This window comes from Marmota flaviventris, chromosome 6 (assembly GCF_047511675.1).
Source record: "Marmota flaviventris isolate mMarFla1 chromosome 6, mMarFla1.hap1, whole genome shotgun sequence".
NCBI classification, from domain to species: domain Eukaryota; kingdom Metazoa; phylum Chordata; class Mammalia; order Rodentia; family Sciuridae; genus Marmota; species Marmota flaviventris.
In genome coordinates, this window is record NC_092503.1 from 34,756,327 (window position 1) to 34,782,725 (window position 26,399).

A 26,399-nucleotide genomic window follows, 5' to 3' on the forward strand; every position below is an offset into this window, starting at 1 on the left:
CTGAAATGAGGATGCTGACCCATGGTGAGGATTGGGGGGGATGGGAGGAATGGAGGAAATTTAGATAGGGCAAAGGGGAAGGAAGGGAAGGGAAGAAGGCATGTGGGTAGGAAAGATGGTGGAATGAGATGGACATCATTACCCTGAGTACATGTATGAAGATGCAAATGGTATGACTCTACTTTGTGTACAACTAGAGACATGAAAAATGGTGCCCTATATGTGTAATAGGAATTGAAATGCATTCTGCTGTCATATATAACAAATTAGAATAAATATTCTTAAAAGAATGGCAAAACAAAAGAATTGAAAGAAAGTAGCAAAGAATAAAAGACTTTACCAGGTTAAAAATTTTAGTAACTCTTTATTATAAAAACTCTGCTTGTAATAATGAGTTATATAATTTTCCTAATTTCTTTTTCAGCAGATTCATCTTTGGAATGAATAGGAACAGGAATGATTTATGGGTGTTGCTTTTATAGTATCCTGCTACTTTGATAAATTAATTTATGAGCTCTAGAAGCCTTTTGGTGGTGTTTCTCAGGTCTTCTAAATATAGGATCTTATCATTGGGAAACAGATAATTTGAGATTTTCTTTTCCTACTAGTATTATTTAATTTACTATTCCTGCCTTATATTTTGACTAGATTTTCAAAGCCTATGTTGAATAAAATTGATTAAAGTGGACATCTTTGACTTGTTCATATTTTTAAAGAAAATGATTTTAGTTTTTCACCATTCAGAATAATGTTGGCCTTAGGTTTGTCATATACAGCCTTTACAATGTTGACATGTTTCTTGTATCCCTAGCTTTTTTTAGTGATTTAAACATGAATGGGTATTATACTTTGTCAAATGCTTTCTCTGTGGCTATTGAGATCATCATGTGATTCTTGTCTTCAAGTCTATTTATTTAGTAGATTTCATTTATTGATTTCTGTATTCTGAACCAACTTTGAATCCCTGGGATGGATCCAACTTGATTATGGTATACTATCTTTTTGATGTGTTTTTGTATGCAGTTTGCCAATATTTTATACAAAACCTCAAATTATACTACAGAGGTACAGTAACAAAAACAGCATGATACTAGCACCAAAACAGGCATGAAGACCAATAAAATAGAATAGAACACACAGAGAAAAACCCACATATATACAGTTACCACATATTACATGAAGGTGCCAAAAATATATGTTGGAGAAAAGATAGCTTCTTTAACAAATGGTGCTGGGAAAACTGGAAATCTATAAGTATTAGAATGGAATTTAACCCATATTGCTCATCCTGCACAAAACTCAACTCAGAGTGGATCAGAGACCTAGGAATTAGACCAGAACTCCTGCACATGCTAGAAGAAAATGTAGGCCTAACACTCCAACATGTCAGCTCAGGAACTTACTTTTATTTTGTTTAATAAGACTCCTAAAGCAAAGAAGTAAAATTGCAAATCAATAAGTGGATGGCATCAAATTAAAAAGCTTTCTCACAGCAAAGGAAACCATCAAAAGCAGGAAGAGAGAACCTACAGAATGGGAGAAAATCTTTACTATCTGCTCCTCAGACAGAACACTAATAACCAGGATATAAAAAGAGCACAAAAACTTAGTACCAAAAAAAAAAAAAAAAAAAAAAATAGCCCAATCAATAAATGGGCAAAAGAACTAAATAGATATTTCTCATAACAAAATATACAAAGGATCAACAAATATATGTCAAAATATTTAACATTTCTAGCAATAAGAGAAATGCATATTAAAACTACACTGAAATTTAATCTCACTCCAGTCAGAATGTCAATTTTCAATGATACAAGTAACAAAATCTGCTGGGGAGGATGTGAGGAAAATGATACTCTTATACAAACCACTCTGGAAAGCAGTACGGACATTCCTTAGAAAACTGGGAATGGAACCACAATATGACCCAGCTAACCCATTCCTTGATACATGTCCAAAGGATTTAAAATCAATATACTACAGTGATGAAACCACATCATTGTTTATAGCAGCATAATTCACAACAGCTAAGCTGTGGAACAAACCTAGATGCCCCTCAACAGATGAATGGCTAAAGAAAATGCGATACATATATTAAAATGTACACACACAATGGAGTGTTAACTCAGATATAAAGAAGAATGTCTTTATGGCATTTGTTGGTAAATGGATGGAAATGGAGATTATCATGTTAAGTGAAATAAGCCAGTCAAAACAAAAAACAAAACAAACAAACAAAAAACAACCAAAGTTGAATGTTTTCTCTGATATGCAGAAGCTAATCCAAAATTAGAGGGGGTGGTTTAAAAAAGAACAGAAGTAAGATCAGAGGAGTAGACAAAGGACAATGAAAGAAAGGGAGGAAGGATCTGACAGGGAACATCAGTGGAATGAATCTGACCTAACTTTTCTATGTACATATATGAATATAACATAGTGAATCTCACTATTATGTACATCCATATGACACTAATTTAAAAAAAAAAAACTACTTGAAAAAATAAAAACTTGAATAGAGTTTTCTGTGGGCGAGTATTGACTGGAATGAGGCGCAATAAAATTTTCTAGGGCTATTCAAATGTCTTATATCCTTAAATATTTATATCAGTTTCAATGATGAAAATTTCTGGTCACCTTTTAAAATTTGAAGTCTAACTCCTTCGAAATCCTGTCAAAATTATTTTTTGCATCCTATGTCTTCATTTGAAAAAGCAAAAATAACTGTGATATAAAAACATACTTTACCCCTTTGGGTCTGAAGAAGCCATCAATACATGTCTCACAGTTTATACCAGCAGTGTTTTGTGTGCAGTTAATGCATACACCCCCTCCGATGTACTTTCCATGTATATTTAAACTCAGATTTCTTCTGGCAACATTTTCATCATAATAGCACTCTTCAGCTTTTCCATGGCAATTGCATGCTACATTAGAAAATAATAAATTAGCAAACATTAATTTCAGACATATTTAAAAAGTATTTTCTGTTATAATTTATCATACATACACAAATACATTTAGAAAATATTTGGATTTATTAATAAGTTTGTGCTTTTAATGAAATATGAAATGATCAAAATATAAGCTGAATCATGAAACTGATGATATTTTACTGACTTTTGATTTATAAAAGTGAAACAGGTTCACATAGTTCAGCCTACAATTTCCTATTATAATAAAATATAAATTATTGAATGATAGTACTGAATTATTAGCAACTAGGTCATCTGTAATGAATAATTACTATATATGAATTTCAGTGTTAGACACTACATGTAAAAAAGAACATTCAGGTTATAATTCTTTTCCTTTACTACTAGTAACAACTAAAGCTTACTTTTTTTATATGCCAGACTCTATTCTAATTGTTTTATGGTTATTACAGTGGATTTAAATTGAAATAAATCTCTTTTCATGTATTAGGAACCCAAGCCACAAATAAGTACCCTAACTTAAAAAAGCTAACCTAATTTGTATTGGAAATCAAATTCTGAAGTTAGGTTCCAGAATCTGCACTTCTCACCAGGGCCACAGGCCTTCACATGCTACCTGGTGAATGATATAAGATACAAGGCAGGTATCCAGTAATCAGGACAAAGTGAGCACCAAGCAGTGCTGCATTTACATGTCCTCGCCTCTAATTACTAGTCATGTGATATGCAGAACTTCTTAATTTCACTAAGACTCAGTTTCCATATAAAACATGGATAGTCAATAGTAATTACCAGATATGAATATTTAAAAGCATTGAGATAATGCATGTAAAATCTTTAGCATAATGCTTTATAGATAAGTTCCCAATTGATTTGTCCTGCTCTTAGTCTTCCTTGTATTTTTCATGTTGCATTATAGAAAATCAAAAAAGTGAAAAATCACTTCCCCCAGAAAGGACAAAGCCCTCAAAAATCATGTGGAATTTCTATCAGGATGGGAACTAAAGAAAGATAATTTATACAGTATTCTTCCTTTTTAAAAATTTTGCTTTTTAGTTGTAGTTGGACACAATATCTTTATTTTATTTTTTTGTGGTGCTGAGGATCAAACCCAGGGCCTTGCACGTGCTAGGCGAGCACTCTACCACTGAGCCAAAACTCCAGCTCCAGTATTCTTCCTTTTCAACATCTCCCTCAGATGTTGAGTTTCTTATCTGTCCTTACCTTGGTATGGATGTGTGTGTGTCTACAGTTGTGCACATACATACACAGCTCAATTTTCCTTTTATATTAGAAAGCAGGACCATTTATACAGTGTTCTGAACTGTGAGATTTTACTAACAGTGAATTGTGTTGCTTTTATTCCACATTAGCATATACATCTTCTAAGGCTACCCAGGGTACTACCTCAGGTCCCTATTAATAGACAGTTACACTGTTTCCAGATTTCCCCATTAAATAACATTGCATACATTTTGGGAATACCAGGGCATGGTCTATAATTTTAAAATTGCTTCCTGTTTGTCAGTTGAGTAACTTTGAGGAGAAAATTCAAATCTTTGTATTATTTTAGTATTCAGACAGCTGTTTTGCAAATGCAAAAGAAGAATGCCAGACTACTAACTACTCACCTCAATGAATGTTAGTAGCAATAGTTGTAGCAATTGCATGATAAGAATCATGATAATATGCACTGTAAACCTATATGAGTACATCTATAGGCTAAATTCTTGGAAGTATAATTTCTAGTCACAAAGTCCATAAAAGTTAAATTTTAGTAGCTTTAAAAATTCCCATCTAGATATGGTAGGGTAGATTTTTTACCCCCAGTAATAAATATGATGGAATTGTTAACCAAAGCTTCACTAATTTTGTGTCATATCAATCCTTTTAAAACCATTTCTGGACACAGTAAGCATGCAAGAATTGGCTGAATGCTGACTTTACTAAGTTAAAATTATATTTTATTGTTGTAATTGGAACTTTATTATAAATGCAATCATCTTTTGCTTAAATTTTAAAGAAGATTTTTTTCCTGAGAAGTTCATGTTTTCACCTTTGCTCATTTTTTTGCAGGTTTATTGAATTTTTTCTTATTGATAAATAAGTAAGGATATTCTCTCCTCCAAGTTTCTTTCAAGTACCTTCCCCAATTTGCTGACTTTGGATTTAGCATATAGTTATTTTTGCTACAGCAATGAAATTTCAAGCATCATTCTAGTGATCATATAGTAATAAGTACAAATCTCTATGTATTATAAATAATTTTTGTATTTAGGACAATACACAAGAATGCTTAAAGCATCCCATTTGAACATGTTAAAAAGAAATTGAAGATTACTTTTTTTAAAGAGAGAGAGAGAAGAGAGAGAGAGAGAGAATTTGTAATATTTATTTTTCGGTTTTCGGTGAAAACTTTATTTTATTTTTATGTGGTGCTGAGGATAAAACCCAGCACCCTGCGCATGCCATGTGAGCGCGTTAATGCTTGAGCCACATCCCCAGCCCGAAATTGAGGATTTCTGATGCTGGTATAAACAGAGGGAAATACGGAGTAATGCAAATTTATGTGACTTAGAATCAGTGTTGCTGAGTATATTTATAACTGAGAGTTATTGCAGGTGTAACATCAGTGCCTGGACAGTTCTTCCTCAGAGCTCCTACAGCCAGGACACTCTACCTATAGTCCTGGTTGCTGTCTATCAACACCCTGCCCAGTTCTATGTTCACGGACTCTGACAACAGGGACAACACCTGTCTATCAAAAAAAGAGCTATTTTTTTTTTTTTTTTTTTTTTGCTGTCATTAGCAACTTGATGTTTAGCAGAATGTCTAAAACATGTGCTAAACCATATAAGTAAAGGATTAGCAATGTAATGAATATTAGTTGCTCTTTAGAGATAGATACATCTTGCCTTAAGTAAGCTAAACTGATGAAAATCCAAATTAAGTGATTTAGAAGATGATTATCCTTTAAATAGAGGGATTTATCATGTCACAGAAGAATTTATAAATATTAAGTCAATTGGAATGCAATTCAACTTGGAAATTGTTTTTTAATATAAACTTTTAGGAATGTATACATTTGCCCAAAGCACGTTGTTTATTTAAAGATTTTATGGTTAAGATGCCCATCTTTAATTTCTGGATCTTTGAAATGTTTATTCTTCTTTTTGAAAATATAACCCACTCTCTGCCCTACAGAGAAAGACAAAATAGTTTCATAATCTTAGGGTTTTAAATACATATCTCTATTTATCTATATAAATATACTTTATATATATATATATGGATAGATAAATAGATAGATAATAGCAAGTAGAAATCTGCTTTGCTATAGTCTATTTCTGTGGCTGACAAGTTGAACTGGTCTTTTTATTGTATGTGTGTGTGTGTGTGTGTGTGTGTGTGTGAAAAGTGTAAAAAATTTTGCAGAACTGCTTAATATTACGTAATTATAACTGTTTGATACAATGTCAAAGGCATCAGGAAGAATCCCTACCCTCAAATGCTTTTTCCACTGTGGTTGCTGATATTCCATAAGCCGCAAAAAAATTTAATCAAAATTTAAAGACGTTTGTGAGCAAATAGTTATACATATATTAATATCATCAAGCTATAGAAATAATGATGTCTTCCCTTTGTGATCATGAGGATGGAACAAGAAGGCATTATGCTAAGTGAAATATGCCAGGCACTACAAGGCAAATAAAGCACAATCTCATGTGTCAAATCAAGAAAAAAATTTGCTCTCATGGAAGTTGAAAGTAGAATAAGGGTTCCAGAAGTCGGGAAGAGTAGGTAATAGGGAGAGCCAAAGTTGGTCAGTAGATACTGTTATAGTTTGGAGCTGAAGTGTTCTGCTCAGGTTCATCTGCTGAAAGCTTAGTTCCCAATGCAATAATGTTCAGAAGTGAAGCTTTAGGGAAGTGATTGGATCACGTGGTCTCTGATCTCATCAACAGATTTATCTATTAACAGGTTCAAATTGAATTGACTGTTGGAAGGTATTGGGAACTGTAGGAGCTGGGGTCAGGTTGAAGGAAGGAAGACACTGGGGGTATAACCTGAAAGGGTACCCGGTCCCAAGTCGCTTCTCCCCACACCCCCGCCCCTCCTTGGCTGCTTTAAAGTGAGCGTTCTTCTACCTGTCTCTTCTGCCATGATGTCGCTGCCTTACCACAGGTCTAAAATTTCTGGAACTGTGAGCCAAAATAAATGTTTCCTCCTTTGAGTTGTTTTTTCCAGGTGTTTTGTCACAACAGAAAGCTAATTAACCAAAAGACATTGTTCTGTTGTTTTATTGTATAGTAGAGTAAATATTGGAAATGATAATGTACCATATATTTCAAAGAAGTTGGAAGAGAGGATTTTGAATACTTACACCACAAAGAAATGATAAATATCTGTAGATATTCCTACCCTGATTTGAACATTATACACTGTGTATAATTATGTACTGAAATATCACAAGATACCCCACAAAGATGTAGAATTATTATGTGTCAATTAAAAAAAAAGATAAGCATTCATTTCTCACAATTTTCATCTCCTGTCTCGTCACCTTTTACCCTTATACCCTTCCTAGATTCTGCCCTAAACAGTACCTCTAATAAGTGTAATTATCAAATCCTAATGAATGAATTTTTTTCTGACAATAACCTGGTTGTAACATGTGAGGATAATCTCTCACCTTTGATTTCCCACACTTCATCAGACAATGAGTATGTAAGGACTATTTACTAGGAAGAAGGGGTAGAGCATCAGGCTGCCAAGGGAACAACTAGAAAGAATTAGAGCTAATACATGCTTCAGAACAATTTCCTAAGTGTATATGTTTGGGAGGCTAGCCTCCACACAGTCTAGGTTTTAATTAATGTTTATCTGCATTTCTATGAATATAAATATATATATATATATATATATATATATATATATATATATATATATATATATATATATAGTGTATATAGTGTATATAATGTAAATTATATTTATATTATATATAAAATATGCAAAATATATTTTATATTATATAATAAATATAATGTTAGAAGCATCAGGTTCATCCTTATGATGATGTGTATGTAGTATGCTTTTACATGTTCTCATAATCTTTCCACAGTAGTAAATTCAAAAGAGTCAAATTAAAACAACCAAACCAGACCAAGTACCCTGGAAAACTAAGATAGCAAGGTAAAGAGTTCACCAGCTCTAGCCTTGGTTAAGATATACAAACTGGATATATGAGGGCAGTATCTAAAATCTCCACACGTCTATGCTACCCGAGTTCCAGGAGAGGAAGACAGACACACTCTGTAGGCTTCTCAAGAACATACCTTCACACTCGGTTTTCGTCAGAAAGGTCCCAGCTCTCCAAGGTTTCTGATGGAATCCTGGACAGCACTGATCGCAGCTCTCACCACACGTGTTGTGCTCACACTCACAGCGTGATTTCTAGCCACAAAGTGGGAGATACTTTGAACATTATTTAGAACCACAGAGAGGGATTCCTTCTAAAAGGCAGTACAAAGAAGAGAAGACTTCTAGGCTATGTACTAAAATGTAAAACTGGGTCAGCCTGGGCAGGAAGCAGTGGGTACCTCTGATCAATACCAGCTTAGGGTGATCTAGGCTGGTTCTGGAATCAAGGGCTTAGATTTGGAAGAAATCAGTGAGGACCAATGGGGAGTGTTCTTGAACACCGAATTCTCTGATATGCTCAGGTTTTCTGAGTCAGATGTGTCGAGTTCAAGTCTTCACTCAAAGTATCCTTAAATTTTTTGGATTTAGCAAAAGAGAAGGGAGTTGATTCCCCCAACTCTGTATCTAGGGGCAGAGGAGGAACAGAAATCTAGTGTCCCTGAGCTAGCTCTCCTATCTGTGTGTGCTCTGAGTGGTCTCATTTGCCACATGCCACTGCCCTTCTAAGGTTGCCTGGTGGCTCTCAAAGCTTGGAAAACTCCCCTGACAGCACATTAACAGGTAACAAGATACTCTAACTCTTTTCCAGAAAAACATACTAAGATTTTGAATCTTCCTAGGAGATAACATTATATGACCTATTAATTAGAAAACTAGGTATAAGTATAATGTCAATTATCATACAATTTTTGTTGAAGCAAAAGTAAAACAAAACCCAACTATGACTCTACCAACATTCACTGATCTTACTATTCAATATATTTCTTCTTTATACTGCCCAGTAGTTGATTGTGAATTTCACCGGTTTGTTTATGACAGAAAAAAATAGATGCTCGTTCATCTTCTTCTTTATGTTATGTTCACCTAATGCATTGTCATTAATGGAAAATTTTACCCAAAAGCATTCCAGCATTTTCTGGCCTGCTGATATCAACACTCTCCTGAATCCTCTTTCCCACCTATTCCTTATTGCTCCTGCCCTATCTGAGTCTCCTGTTCCATGGCCATTTATATATTTATTTCCATGCACATTTTTCATTTGTTTGCATTAATTTTTTGATTAAACATTTCTAAAGAAATGGACAGGTTGATTGATGGCAGGCATTCTCTAAAGCTAAATCATGCAGCAAGCTGTCATAGCTAGAGAAGCTTCAAAATAGATACCAGTTTAGAACATTTTTTGGAAAAAGAAAAAAAAAAAAACTAATCTGTTTTCTGATAATGTGATGGCTGACTTCAAAGTCTATCATCTTAACTGCCAGCTCTATTTCACCCTGGCATGGCTTTCTGTTACACTGTCTAAGTGGGGACCTGACACCCATTCACAGTGCTCCCTGCCTGCAAAGCAGCTCATGAAGCATTTTACAGCTGAGCACTTCATTTTGCCTAAGCATCCTATAAATATACATACATTTGTCGCTGGATCAAGTGGACAAGCCCTGGCATGACCATAGCAGATGCACATCCCTCCAACCGAAATATCCTTGACTGAGTAGTAATACTGCAAAAAGCAATCCAGAGAAGAAATCCTGTTAAGACGACTGCAGGGTGAAAGCCACAAAAGGGAACATTCAGTTGGAAACTTCATTTTTTGCTTTTATCCTTGGTTTGAAGCATGCTTCTATTTACTGAAGAAAAGTGAGGGCTCACAAAACAGATGAAGTAACTTCTAGATTTGTAATCATAGCCCAAAGAAAGAATGCCTCTAATTTATGTTAGGTGGGCATTTTATAAATTTCTTTCCCATAGGCAGTACAAAGGCCATGCGGGAGTACCCATTGCTAAAAGCAATTTTTAAATGGGACTAAGGATGGTAATTCTTCATAAAAGTTTTGCATGGTTTCTTCAGAGAAAGGCTCTTTAATTGTGATAATAGAAAACTGTATTCACAAATCACATGCAAGCTATTTTGTCTGGTAGATTTGAAAACAAACAACACATTTAGGGAAAATTGATAATAATGTACTTCTTACCCAAACGTTGAAGGATATAAAAAGGAACTGCAAATTCGATGTGCAGAACACTTGCCTCTTTTATTATTATGTTAAAATGTCCATATAATTACCTTTCTATTTGAAGCTAATAAAGGGGTATGATCCTAATTATTTTAATCTACCAGCTATTTTTAAAAAAGATTATTCATAATTACAGAGTTAGTATTATTAAAAATTTAATTAACATGTGCATAATTGTCAGAGCCCTTTACCTTATCATATGGAATCCAAGTATTACTCTCAATGGAAGACAGAACTATTATTCAAATATATACCTTAAAAAATCCCAGATTTAGTAATAATAAACATGTGGACACAGATCTGAGTTCCCTAGCTAGAAATCCCTTTTATTCACTTACTCTTCTCCTCCCCCTCTTCCTCCTCCTCTTCCCCTACTTTCCTCTCCTTCTTCTTCCTTTTGTTTTTGTTATTTACATATAGTGTCTTTTAAAATATTTTTTATACATTATCGTATTTGATATGCCTAGACCTTGAACTAATGGAACTTGTTAGGAAATTGAGATAACATATAAATCTCCTTTTCACTTTATCACTTAATAATATTAATACAAATGGAGATATTTGCTCAAAAAGCTGGCATAGTAGTATTTGCAGATGCTTTTAAAATTGGGAAATTGATTTTAAATATAAATGCATAATGTTTTGCTTTTGAATCATGAAGAGCTAAAATTCAATATCTTATTTTTATATATTTAAATTTGTATGTAGTGTTTATTAAACTTTAGTACTTTCAAAAAACACATTTATATGTTGACTTGTACTGCACTATATTAAATGCTCATGTACAACACAGTCATAAATAATGGATGTGCACCCCAACTCCCACTCTGACTCTTGCAAAAGATGATAAAAGGAACACTAATTTATTTTCATTGATTTTTTTTTCCCTGATAGATATACTGTCAAGAAAGAATAAATTTCACTTCAATATTATTCAGTCTTTCTTGGTGCATATTTTTAAGTCACGCCAAAATGGAAATTAAAAGTGATTTCTTGAAACATGCAAAGAATCTAAACATTGCTATAAGATAATGATTACTTCTGTATAATGCAATTGACAATACTTTGAAATATAGTATGCGGTAAAGTAGTTTCAGTTTTGGAAAAAACAGGGCACTAAAACTTCTGAAAATAGCTTTCATGGGGATAATTATAACTTTTGAAGTTATTTTGTGATGATGGAGCGGTTAGGTAGAGGAATTAAGTAATGAAAAGAAAAAACATGTGAGGAGTGTTCAGGAACTGTTGTATTCAGCTTAATGGTAAAGCAATTTGGTGACTGGTGGTAGAAGTTTGATCTTGGTATGCTCCTTCTATAATTAAGTGCTTTCCCACAATGTTAATTTCTCTCTACCATCCTATTTCTTACGATACCTCTGGCCTTACAGTGGATTTCTTGGTAGCATGGATTTGCCTTATGGATTTATGGCTGAATTGAATCTCAGGGTAATAATGTTGTATGGCATCATATAAGGGAAGTGACATAAACCAGTGAATGGAGTACAGAGTAGACAGGCACAAAGAAGCACAATTATCACCCATAGCAATCTGAGATTGCCATCTATTTCACAATCTAACAAATCCCAGTTTCACATTGGAAAGCAGCACTTCTGTTAGCTCTATGGTCAAAAATTTGTGGAAAAGAAGCTTTAACCCTTTGTTTTCCTTTGTTACATTCTATTCAAAAAGAAAAATCAAACAGTATGTAGTATCCCTTTTCTCTGATAGTAGTGTTATTTTTTTTTAAACTGCGGCTCATGATTGGTTATTAAAACCTAAAACAAAAATATTTACAGAGACAGAATAGTCTACACACTAGCAGCATTGATACCAGCTGGGAACTGCTAGAATTGAATAATCTCAGCCTTGCCCTAGACCTACTGAATCCAAATCTGCATTTCCACAAGAACACCAGCTAATTCTGTGCACACTAAAGTTTAAGATAAATTGCACTCTTTTTCTCTCTGTGTATATATACTGGGCCATGATTAAAAAGTGTATTTCTTAGTGAGGGTCATAGCAGAAAAGTATATCAAAGCCCCTGTCCTTTCAGTAATAACTCAGCAAAATTATACTAATAGGACAGGTCTCCTAATGTGAAAAAGACTACTTCTGTACTCAGACTTCAAAAAAAAGGGGGGAGGGGTATGAACTAGACATTATGATACTCATTTAACAAAAGTGGAAATTAAAGTTTAAGAACGTGAAAAAGGTTTGACAAATTTTACACACCTAATAAGTTGCAGACTTCAATTTGAACTAAAGAATGTCCACTGAATTTTAAAATCTTTGCTAATAACTACTTGTACAAATCATTGAAAGATTTCTTTTTTAAATTTTTTAACAGACAATTAAAAAGATGGGCATTATATCATTCACAGGCTCATTCACAGTCATTATAACTTACTCTTCTTGTGACAATGGGGTCAATCTCTCTTGGGTCTTTGTGAGCAAACATCATCAAGTCGGCATTCAAGGTGCGGATTCTTTGGAATCTCAGGCGGATATAGCGAGCAGAGGTGAATTCTAGCAGTTCAGGAGAAGGATCATCAGCACTTGGTCTTCCATTGATCAGAGAAATGTGAATCTGCACAATGTGGGGAATAATTGAACACTCAAGTTTACCGAAATTAGATATGTTTTTATTTGTTTCTATAAAATAAAAGTAGGTCCCTGTTCTCCCAATTAGACAGATGCAGGCTCACATGTACTCACCAGACGACAGTGAGGTAATTGATATATTTTTTGGTTCTTCTAATATCCAAGCATGCAATTCATTTGCTTATATCTTATAAACTATATACTACAACTACCTATATCCTCTATTCTAGGACATTGCAACATCGTCCCTTCCTAGGATTTCCATAAATTCATAAATCAACTTCTTCTGAAAATTATTGCACCCTAAGTTATTGAAGAATATGATACATAGTGGGACAAACTTAGTAAAAAAAAGTGGGGGAGAGGGAGCAGTTAGAAAATATCTGACAAAAGCAAGAACCCATCAGGAACTTAATTCTGAACTTGAAATCATCTCTCTCTCTATGTGTATACATATTTATGTGCGCGCACATACACACAAACACACACACACATATATACACATATATAAAATATAGAAAGTAAAAATTGATAGATTATAGTGAAAAATAGACAAACTTATGCCCAGGGTAACAAATTTTTAGTAGAGTGGGGTTTTTTTGTTTGTTATTGTGATTCATTTACATTTTAGTAATTGGTAGAACAAAAGGACAAAATTGTACCAAGGACATAACATACCCTATGAAAAATATACTGTATGAAAATATGTTAAATCTGGATGAAATGGAGAATCTTTTAGGAAAATAATTTAACACAATTGACACCAAAATAAATACAATCTAATCAGACAATTTTTTAATGTAAAAATGGAGATATGCCCAGAATCTTTGCTCCAAACTCATACCAAAGATGGCTTACTTTCACAGGGCTATCTTGAGAGCAGAAAATTCTAATGAAGGATAAACTGTTGAACAAAATAAAAAGAATTCCTGGTACAAATAAAGGAATTATGTCCCTGACATCTAAAGAACTCTTATAAATTAACAAGGGAAAAGACCAACAATACAACACAAAAATGGTTTAAAAAGACATAAAGACAATTTTGAAAAAAAATAGAAATGTAATAATTGCTTTTTAAACTATTGATAAAAATGCTAAAGTTCACTCATAATAAGATAAATGTTGATTAAAAGGATATGGATAAATTTTCTCCCATATCTTTAGGTTGATAAAATTCCTCAATACTGGTAATACTGGTAATAATCTCTGATGGCAAGACTAAGGGATGCAAGACTAAGGGGTATTGAATAATGTTTCAGAAAGCCAGGTTAGCAATAACTGTCAAAATGAGAAATGCAGAGTTTTTGACCTAGAAATTCTACTTTGGGGAATTATCCTACAGATATGAAATAATACACATATCATATTACATATGGACTATGTTAAATAGACTAAAAGTTTCCATTACTCCTGCCCCAATTTATATACCGAATCCTTAATTTTAATGTGATAATATTTAGAGGTGAGGCCTTTGAGCAGTAATTGGGCCATAAGAATGGGCCCTCAAAGAACAGAATTAATACCCAAAGAGGATACAAGTGTGTTACCTTATTTCAACCATGGGACAGTACTAGAAGTCAGCAGTCTTCAGTTCAGGAAAAGTCTTCATCATAATCCAACCACACCATGCTGGCACTCTAATCTCAAACTTCTAGCCTCCAGAATTTTGAGAAATAAGTTTCTGTTGTTTATAAGTCACCCAGTCTATGGAATTTTGTTATAGTGACTTGAATGAGTACAAGTAATATTTTTTCAGCATATTTGGTGTTACAGCAAAAACAAAACAGGAAATGACCAGATATCCATCAATGTTTGACCAGTTAAAGTTATACTGAAATATGTGTGATAATAAAAAATAAAGGATCCATAATATAATGATAGAACTACTTTTACTTTTTTGCACTATATAAATGGATTCCTACCTGTGCAATAAATTTAGTCTAAACAAAATTTTTAAGGAATTTGAAATTAAGTGATAGGTTTTGAACTGAAAATGCATATATTGACACAGGGCTAACGAGACAGGAACACTAGAAGTGGGAGATCTGTGCCAGGGCAGGAGATGTTCTGGAGTAGGACAATCCATGTGCACACTGGGGACCTGTGACTCAAGGTCATCCCCTGGGATTTTTCATCTACTTTTTCAAGATTATATATCCTGTTTTAATTATATTTTTGACAGGAGAGGCAATGATATCTATTTCTATTCCTAACATCCTGCATTTAGATAATCCCAGTAAGCATTTTACAAACTGACTGCCAATAAACTATTTGAGTCACTAGAGAAATAAAGCAAACTCTGAGATGAGAAACTAATTCTGATGTCACAAAGAAGACTCAAAATGCCTCATGATCAGAATGTGAAATATTCTAGCTAGTTGAATTTAAAGTGGATACTAAGTGAAGAATAAATTCATATAATCAACAAATTGGAACATGGTAAAATGTAAGTTCACCTAAAGCACTGCATCTTAAACCACTGAATACCTTCTAATGTAGGAAATTCTAAGAGTAAAGTAGATATTGTGTATGTCACAATTCTGGCATTTAGCAGGTGAGCCAATAAATATTTAAAATTAAGTTGTCTTCATTACTTAAAGAGACACCAATTAAATGTTAAAAGAATGAACAAACAAAAGCTTGAAGTCCTTAAAACTAGTATCTCTTAAAGGTTAATTTTTGCATCCAAACAAAGTCACCAGTGCCCTTGAATTCATGCTTACATTTCTTTCAAGTTTTCCCTGAACTTTTCCCTAAAGTGTTTTTTGAAACAAATGAAAAAATTAATATTCTTTTAAGATTATAGTTTTCAAAAGTTATTAATGTATCTTTGGTGTTAATGTTATAGTGAACCACATTTGTGTTATTTAAAGAGTCAGAAATCTCTCACTTAAACAAAGACTTAAAAAAAAATTTAGGTGTCTATGTTCTCATTTAGGTTACTAACCCACATGAGAGATCCATGAAATATTCAGCAAAAGAACACTTCTCCTCACAGCTTTGGTATTTTCCTCCAGCTACTCTGCCAAGAGATCTTGTGAATATGGCTCATCCCAAGCTGTTTCTGGGATATAAAACCAGCCAGCTGTTTGGCCATGTGTGTGCAGCTTCCTTGCGTCGTTTTTTTTTTTTTCTTTCTTTCTTTTTTTTCCCCCTTCCTTTTTCCCCCACTCTCCTTCAAAATAAATCAGAACATTGGATAAGATATTTCCACTGGCAAGATGTTGTGTAATTTCAAGTTTACTGGATGGTTTAACCAACTTCCTGATTCCCTATGGGGTGACAACTGCAAAGTGTCTATCTTCAAGAAAGATGAAAGAATCAGACCCCAAGACCACGGTTGTCTTGCTGTGAGGCCCTGGGAAATCCATGGCAGTCTACTGTCTTCTGAAATTCTTTCTATTACAGACATGTTGGTGGGTGTATGTTCATGCTGTCACAGGAATTCTTTCCAACTGAAAATATCCGACTATGATTATCGACTAAGCTTTTGAGCTTTTAAAATTGCATGTTTTTTTTTTTTTTTTCCCTGAAATGAGCTTTCAGAAAAATAAAGGGGAAAACACATCAGAATATCTTTTTTTTAAATTACTAAATGCCTATATCAAAATTACACTGTATTCACCCAAATAATTCTGGTATTAAAAGGTTAAGCATACTGCATTATCACCTTTCCATTAAAGATGGATAAGAGTTATATGTATCTATGGCATTTTTTTTTTGCTTTAGAATATCTTTTAAAATATTTTGTGTATCAAATAATGAAATTCATAGTATGAAAAATTGCCCCTTATTGTATGACTATGTCTATTTTGGATTGCTGGAAGTGCTATGGTCTCCTTACGCTTCCCAAATGATACAAGTTTGTTGAGGGAATGGATGGACGGGAGACCACTGAAAGAGCATTAGGGAAATCAGTATCAGAAATCTTGAAATAAGTAGTGGAAGTGGATGAAGTTGAAATGTGATATGCTTTCTTAGAACACTTTCAAAATCTTTTTTTTTTTTTAATTATCAATCTCCAAAGAGGGTGCCAATGAGGTAGGTACCACAAGTTGAAAGTAAACAGACCCTATAAGTTTAAACAATGAGTTCATATGTGTAGGGTGAGATTAGCTACTTATATCTGTGACTAAATAATTTATGTATAAAATGAGTGGATGATTGGATGAGGCATCTGGGAACTTGTTAAATCATTCATTTTGGGGGGATACCAGGGATTGAACTCAGGGGCACTCAACCACTGAGCCACATCCCCAGCCCTATTTTGTATTTTTTTTTAGAGACAGAGTCTCACTGAATTGCTTAGCACCTCACTTTTGCTGAGGCTGGCTTGGAACCCAAGATCCTCCTGTCTCAGCCTCCTGAACTGCTGGGATTAAAGGCATGCGCCACCATGCCTGGCAATCCAATCATTCTTAACATGGTATTATTTCAGGGAGGGAGAGTAAGATTATAAAGATAACTTTTAAAAAAGAGTCAATCACTTTTATTCAAGTCTGTGAAAAAAAAAATGAGTTTAAAAAAGGAAAGTAAGCTGTAGACTACTTTGAAAGGGGGGAAAGTTCAACAATTTGTCATGTGTTCCCAGCACAAGGTAAAGGCTCTCTGGTTCTGGCTCTGGATGGAAAATTGGGAGCTTTCTAGACTACACTTCACCTGTGTTCCTACTATTCCAAAGCGTCCTCCATTTCGTTGCCCCTGCTCTTGGGAAAGTCACCAATGTCCTTCACCTTTTTAGTATGTGAAATAACCAATTATCAGTTCTTACCAGAGTCAGCAATTGAAAAACCTTGATTACTCCATTGATATCTAGGACACATAGTTTTTGTTTGGCTCCCCTTCCCTGGCTATCCCATCTCAATCTCTGTCACTACTATAGAATGATTTTCCCTTAACAAAAATGCTTTGGACCTGAAGTATTTTAGAATCCTTATATTTTGAATTTTGAAATGTATGTGTATGTATGTATGTATATATATATATATATATATATATATATATATATATATATATATATAGAGAGAGAGAGAGAGAGAGAGAGAGAGAGAGATATCTTCCAGATGGGACCTGCTTTCAAACAAAAAACTCATTAATGTTTCATATATACCTTACACACATAGCCTAAAAGTAATTTATGTAATACTTTTAATGCATTTGTATATTGACTGTGACCTATCAGGTGAGTCAGGTGTGGAATTTTCCAGTTATAGTATCCTGTGGTGCCATGTCAGCTCAAACTTTGGAGCATTTCATAGTTTGGATGTTTAGAATAAAGATCCTCACCCTGTACCTTAACTCTTCCCTAACTTGCTAATATTAGAGCACCACAGTGCACAGTCCTTTACTTCTGCTCTGGCCACACTTACTCAGTCATCCTATCAAAGCACCTGGCTTCCAATACCATCTACTGTGATATCTCTCACACAGAAACTCCAGGTCTGGTCTCTTCTCTCTGAAGTTTAGAATGCAGCAACCAACTGTCCACTCGCTGAAGTTACTAGGCTCAAGTTCATCCCAAAGGAGTTCCTGCTTTTCATACACAGTCTTCCCAACATTACTAATTCTTCCCATCCTTTTACCTACTTCTGAATTACTTCTTTTGTTTTCTAACATCCTATGTCAAATTTATTTGCAAATCTTGTTGGCTTTACTTTCAAAATATGTCCAGCATCTAATCACTTATTACTACCTCCACTAAAACCATCTCAGTTCAAGCTTTCCTCTTATTTCACCTGGGGCACTAATGTTGGTTGTTTCTCTATTCACTGGACAGGAGCCCAAGAGCTTAGAAGTTTCTATTTTGTTAACTGATGTAATCCCTAGCAGACACTGGATAGCATCTGGTAAAAATAAAGTGCTAAAAAATTATTGAATAAATAAAAATTTCTTACGTTTAGTACTTCCTAAATATTTAGCAAATTACAATAGCTTTCTGTCTAAAAAAGAAACAATTTAATGGAGTAATATGATTTTTTCTGCTATTAATATAACTATATCTGTGAGTATGCTATTTTCGTACAATTAAAAACTCATTAACCCTTTATTTAATTTTCAATCCAAGCATTTTAATTTCATTTAAAGATAAGTTAGTAGTATTTGTCCATGATTTTTTATATCTTATGTATTAGTTAAAAGAAATATTAGATAAATATTAGTTAATTTTATTCTATATTACATCAAAGTTTTATTTTGATAGGCTATTTTTTTTTTAGCTGAGAATAACACATAAATGTGTTTTGTTTTTAAAGAATAAGACATTGTATTTGAACTTAAGAACTATTCAGCCAACTTTCAACCATAGCAGATTGGCTCTCATTCACTGGTTAGCTCCAACATTATCGTAAGTTAATGAGAAATTATTGAAGACAAAAGTAAAATCATTTCTGAAGAGAATAATAAGGGGATATACAGATAAATGGCTATCTTCCTCAGGTGCCTTTGTATTCCAGTATCCAGAACTTGGAAGACTTCTTTACATGCAAATGGTAGTATACTAAATTAGATGGTAGATGTTTAGTAAATATGTTACTAACATTTAAAGTTCACAAGCCCAACTAAAACAACTACTCTCTCATGGTAGATGACTACTAAGCTGCTTGAAAAGTAGTGCTTTAATAATAAAATGTCAAAGACTGTGTATGACTTTAACTAACTATTCCAAGAACACAGGGAAATGTTAGCTTAATGAAATGTTTAACTAATATGGCCATATCGTTGACAACTCTGCCCTTAAATTTAATCTTAATACTATTCCATAAGAGGCATTTTGTGTTAGACACCTACTTGGTCCCAATTGCCCTGAAACTTAAATTGCTTTTCTTTTTTCTTCAGAATTATAATTCTTGAATTTGTCATTCCTGGATGAAAGCTTTGCCTTCCATGAAGTATTTGAACAGATTCTTCACTGTCAAAGCAATATCCATTAATAGATTGCAACATAATAAGAAAATCAGCTCTCTTCAGAGTATTTGTCATCTTATGTTTTTATTTTTCTTCTTACCTAGCAAAACTCCTTAAAATATTATGTTCCAGAAGTTTGTGCAGCTTCTCTGCTTGTCAAAAAACAAAATAAGAAAGTAATCATTTCTGTAACCACCACCATTTTGCTTCACAGTTGCTGCAAATCTTGCAGCTTTTTTTTTAACTTCCTGTAACAATAGCAGATTTCATGTGACAGTGATTTCTAATTCCTATAAGAACTGCAGAATACCCAGAAGGTCTAAATTTTTAGGAAATATCAAAAGTGGAAACCAAATCTGATCTGCTATAAGAATTATCATTTTCTTGAAGTCTCAAAATTGGTATGGACCCTCTTTTCAAAACACCTTTGTTGTTCTTTTGGGTTTCTAAAAACAATTCAGGAAAACACTTATTTTTAAGTTCCTTGTTCAAGGTGAGCTAAGGTTAATTTCAGCTGAAAAACACAGATGGGTGACCTATATTCCATCATAATTAAACAGAAGATCTTTATATCATTCCCTCTGGTCATGATGTCTAAATAGAATACTGACCCTAACACTAAGTTCCTAAAATTTTCAAAACGAGGAAATAGCTCTAAATGCAAATCTCACTCCTTCCTTTTTCCCCCCTTTTTTTCTGAAAGGACTATTACATATAAGAGTTTATTTCATATATATTCTATAGTGCTTTGGAAAAATACTTCCAGTTGAAAATATTTTATTTATCATTGTTTTTTTCCTTTCTCCTGTTATGTAATATTTGCATGGATAAAAGGAAAGTAGTCAAAATAGATTTTCTCAATCTCTTCTGGGAGTTTCTCATTTACATTTTATCAAATGCAAATGTCATTGCTAAATCCTTGTGCTGTCAAGCTAAGACTATATACAGATATAGTCATCATCTGAAATTCACAGCCAGAAAAGACTCTAAGAGGACAAGTCATGAGGAAAAATACCAAAATGAAGTTCTCTTGCTTTCTTCAAACATTTGCACTGCTCTAAATTTTGTTTTGGGTGTGCCCCAACCAGAGAGAGCCTAAGAGAATAGCATCATTACTCATCTGTTTCAGCTCTATCACTACTTCAGAAATTTTTTACAATACACAGGACCTTGACTAGAGAAGCAATAATGGTTATTATGGTATATTTACTGGATACCAGAAACTCTTATATGTGCTCTGTATGTACTAATTCCTATAATATTGGCTGACTCATTTAATGCTTCTATCAACCAACCTCATGATGTAGGTGCTATCATTGGCCTTTTTTAATGAAAACAAAAAGACTTTAAAATTTTAACAAGAATGGCCAAATATAGCTAGGATATGTTCCAAATCTAGACTGACTTTAGTAGATATCACTGTACTACCTCACAGAGCAGGGACTCATCAGGCATTTGTTGAATGAAATAGCATCCTGTAGAGAGCATCATGTAGCATCATGTAGATGCTATTTGAAGACTTGTAGCAACAGGAGGCTCATCACTGTTGAGAGAGCCTATTCTATGCACCCTCTACCCAGTCTATCTCCTGACCTGCTCTGTGCTGATTCTATCTGTGATAGACCTTGTATTTTTAACTCCATTTTTTATATGATATTCTGCCTTTGTTCCTCTGGAATTATCTTTATAACTTGACTTCCCTAGCTTTTGGTTTTCTGCATTAATTTGTGTAGCAATTGTCCTGCTGGTTCTATCCATTCTAGACTTCCTGTGTAGAATTCTTACCATGCTGTAGAAACTACTCAAGACACTCCACTGGACTGGATGTGCCCAGGTCTCCTGTGAAGGAACATGTGTGAGGCACATAAAAGCACAAGCGATCACTAATCAAAGAACAGTTCCAGAGCCAATAAGACCCCTCAGTACTGGTCCACATCAAGAAAAATTCTCCTAGCAAATAGAAAATATTTTTCTATGCTGGTCAAAACCAAAACTAAACATGTCTCAGAGTTGAGGACAGAATCATTTTTATCCAGAAAAGAACCAATAACTCCTTAAAAAAAACACTTATTATCGTAATCAATTAAATTGGTTATGACAGTTTAAATACTTAAGTGTTTTATTAAGTGAAAACTATCACTGGTATGCCAAAAATTTTACTTAATGGTAAATTATATAAGGTAGGATGTATGAAAACCTCAAATTAGAGGGAGAAGAAAATAATAATGTGTTAACACTCAAAATAAATATCTGTGAAACTAACATGGTCTTCCTTTTAGGTGTACCTAAAAGAGAGAGTTCTGAACAGGAAAAAAATCAAATGAGAATACAATGACCCACATTGGTAATACAAAACACTTGAAAGATGTATAACTGCACAAAGAAAAACTTAAGCAACATTTTCCTGTTTTGTTTTCAGTTCCCAAGTGGGAACACTTGTTTAAAATTAAAATGAAATCTTGGAGCAGGTGGTCTCAATACACTGCCAGATCATGTGTCACAGATTGGAACAAAACCTAGACGTGCACTTGAAAGAGAAATTCAGACTCTTTTGTTCTTATTCTCTGATTCAGAGGATCCTCAGAGAGAAAGTGTGTGTGTGTGTGTATGTGTGTGTGTGTGTGTATCTTTTATAAGTATGTAAAGTAAAAGCTGTATAAATATATTAATTTGATTTTCCCCATTTGTATAGAAGCTGCATTTTAAGATGGCCATTAACCTCAACAGATCTAATCTTCCAAAAGGCTCAACCTCAAGATGTAAGAGAATTTAAATTATGGAGTCATACTAATACTCGGAGAAGAGTTTGAATGTAGACACAACTTCCCCAAGAACTATCATTTTTTCTAGGCTAGCTATATTCCTAACATCCCTTATATACATTTGAAAAGAAGAGTCTCTAGTGACTGCCCACATCATCCTACCCTCTGACACTTCTCTGCCTGCCAGCTCTCTGCTTTCCACATAAAGGAAAAGTCTTGTTCTCTGAATGTTTCCCTCTTTTGTCAACTTTTCTACTTCTTTTAGTTTTGCTTGCACAATATTAACTTTTGGTAGTTACTTTCATAGTTTTTCTCTGTTTATGTTTTATTTCTTTACTCTTGGTCTGATAAATTGTTTTTTTCATCATTAGAGCAAAGTTGTACATCCACGGCTGGTCAAGTTCCTATGCTTACAGGTGAAATAATGTGTTCTATTGCTCAACATATGGACCAGCTTTGTAAAAGGAAACCATGGGCATTATCTCTCCAATTTTGTGATTTTTTCATTGCATAAAAATATCTAAAATAAACTAAATTAATTTTTTTTGTAAGACAAATTTTTGTATTCCCATAAGTGATGAGTTTTTCCTTTCAGCAGGGTTAGTAGTTTGTGTGTAACAGTGTAAGGATGTTTGTGTGCTTTTCTGACACTGGCTCTTCCCATGTGCTTGATGCTTTGTATAACTGAGATCATGCATGTTGGAGATAGTTTGCCCATGTTCAAACTGTGGCTCTGCTACTTACTATCTAGGTATATTAGGCAATTTACTTAATCATTCCTTCATAAATGGCAGACAATAGCAATAATTTCTACCTTACTGCTGTTTAGTGGATTAAAAAATTATCAGAATAATGTCTATCGTACAAGAAAATCTAAGGGCTAATTGTTATTCTTGTGAGAATAAGAACAGTGCAAGTGACTGTTTTTTCTGCTAAGCAGGAAGGACTCTATTCTTTACAGTAGCTACCCATTACCAACCTGGCTCAGCAACATGAATGGAGTCACAGAGTTCCCACCCACAATGGAGGGGTCATTCTGAAATGCTAATGTGGTGGGACATCAACAGGAGAACACATGTCCAGAAGAAAATGACAACTTCTTGCTTTTCATCTTCTTATCCATGTCTATTTTTCACACAAGAAATGAGGAAAAATAAAGATCAGAGGACTTCTTGGCTCAACCCCCCTCTACCTCTGTGCTGAGGGTTTTATTCTGGGGATGGCCTATATTCTCATCTCCTGACATGATGCTTTGGGGTCTGAGATCAGAGGAAGTGACCAATACCAAAGGCTGCAGGAAGAATAGACTAGAATGACCACTAGCTGGACTGTATTTTGTGAGAAGAGAAAGATGAAAAGGAAAAGAATGTGATGTAAGAAGGGACCCCCTGGAAATCTGACTTTATACTTAAAATTTTGCTAGAGTCACCAGATTTATATCTCATACTATGATGTGCACAGATGGCTAAATATTAAACAGTACAAAGGTTCTAAGAAAGTGCTTCATTGAAGATGCTTGGTCTTCATTTCATGTACTTTGCAGAACAACAGAACAACAACTGTGATACACAAGTTTAGAATCTTCCTTTTATTCTGTATAGAGGTGAATCAAAATCATTTATTTACTAGGTTTGCAGGATGCTGGCTCTGTGCACCTCAGCATCTGTACAGCACCAGCAAATCTCTAGTCCCTTCAAAGTAACAAAGGATCCTCTCCTCCCACACAGCCAGAAGATGAAGTTTTCTGCAGATTTACCAAGTACACAGTGTTCTTGTTCTTTTGCTGGACTCCGACTAATAACTGACCACAGGAAGCTGCGGGGCCGTGCCCTCAAAGAAGCTCAGAAACAGCTCATGTTGTTGGTTTGCTGGCGGGGGTTGGGGACATGCTGAAACTCAGGCTCTGGTTTCCTACAGGAACCCATGCAGAATAGCTAATATTTAGAAACATTAAAACTTGAGAACAATGAATAAATATCTGATTAGAGGTCATCGATCATTACTGTAAGTTATTTGTCTTAAGTGGACTTTGTTTCACAACATTTCTTTTCTCTCTCCTCTTGACAAACACAGCGTGAATGAAAGGTAAAGGGAATAAAACATTTAATCAATCATCCAGGGGCCAAGGCTGAATTGTTTTCTGTTATACATTTGCTGCCAAGTTCATGGAATCGGGTTTGTTTTCAATTATTTGTAATATGCTTTCCCAGAAGAATTTATAATAGGTTGTTTAGGCACTGTTCCCTTTTCTATTAATGACAAAAATACAACTGTTTGTCCTTAGCAAAAAGAAAAGGAGTTAAATTAGGAAAATAGTTATGAATGCTGCTGTTGGCCTGGAGGGCTTTTGTGTTTGTTTGTTTGTTTTCATTCTAAACTGGCTGCAATGAGAACCGGCAACAAGACTGTTTCATTTATTCCTTGCTCTCACAATCTTACTTCCAAAATAAGAAGCTAACCTTAATCTCCTTATTGAGAGAGTTTATGACAAGAACACCTAAAAGCAATTAAAATAAGCTACCTTGTGATTATCTCTGGCGTTGTAATGACTGTGAACTTCATTCCTTGAAAAAGAGATATACTGTAAGCCTGGTGAATATTTGGTGCTGGGAACCAACGCTTTTAACCAATTTGTAAAATTTATCTTTTCTCAGGCTTCTCCAGCAGCTCTCCTCTTAGGGCTCCCATGGCCCATCACCACTAGCATCTTTGTCATGTTTAGGATCTCAGTCATGACGCACAAATGAGGACAGACTCTTTACCAACAGATGCCATTCCTTATTAGTTGGCTAGCTGTGGAAATCTTTCGAGAAACAGAAGGAAGAATCACTGAAATCCTGTTCCTAGGCAGCCCAAAGGGCTCTATTACTTCTGTGGAGAGAGGATGTCTAGTCTTCCTTGTCCCAATCATTACACTCCATTGCACAGGGTCAGAGACCACCATGGTCTTGCTCCATGGCCTTTCTTATTCACAGTGACCCAGAGTGTATCCCTAGGGAGCTGGTTTTCAAAAATCTCAAGTCTTGGACTGGCCTTAGAAGTGGCTGGGGTTTGTATATAGTTTTTTTTTTTTTTCTGAAAATCTGATCAATATTCAGTCCCTTCTGTGACTTCATTTCTGATAATTCATTTTATTTTCTGTTTTTAATCCCTTCTTCTCCATTATAATCAAGCCCTTCTCCATCGTAATTAAGCCCTTTCATTGAAATATCTCATGATCTTTCTGTCTTCTAATAATTTACTTTAGCTGAAGTAATCCTTCCTCCTAACTGCCATGTCTATATGTCTACTTCTTTAAATCTCCTTTACTGAGACTGTGAAGTTTTGCCACTTAAAAAAAAAAAAATTAAAAGAGAATTTATTTTCAGTCCTAAGGTCATTCCCCATTTGTTTTTTTACTTAGATATCTGCCCTTGTATTTATATATCCCTGTATCCCTTGTAGTAATATATTTGAGAAACAGTTCTGATGGTTTGACTACAAAAGAGGAAAACATTCTTTTAGGTCACAAAAACTGTTATCAATTATAGAGCTTGTAGAGAAGTACACAGACAATACCAACACTCCTATTTCTTTCTTATGTAAAAAAGTAATTTAAAAAAACTCATGAATGATTTAATAATAGCATTCCAGAGTTATAAATCCAATGAGTGTTGCCCTTTTAAAATAATTATTGCATGGTGCTCTACTTATAAAAAGTTTGACTTGTCTCTAATATTTTTAATACTACTGCATTTTTCTTTATTCCTGATTTTTTTGAA

The 26,399-nt window shown here is 34.2% G+C and overlaps 1 protein-coding gene across 1 annotated transcript in view; it reads right to left on the reverse strand.

The window, feature by feature from the left end:
* Positions 1–26,399, reverse strand: part of Lama2 (laminin subunit alpha 2) — a 571,380-nt gene that overhangs the window by 341,711 nt on the left and 203,270 nt on the right. The window contains exons 5-8 of the mRNA XM_071613037.1: positions 12,780–12,959; positions 9,769–9,858; positions 8,273–8,390; positions 2,746–2,924 (exon numbers count right to left, since the gene is read on the reverse strand). Coding sequence (XP_071469138.1) covers positions 2,746–2,924; positions 8,273–8,390; positions 9,769–9,858; positions 12,780–12,959 — 567 coding nt within the window. The remainder of the gene's footprint in view (positions 1–2,745; positions 2,925–8,272; positions 8,391–9,768; positions 9,859–12,779; positions 12,960–26,399) is intronic.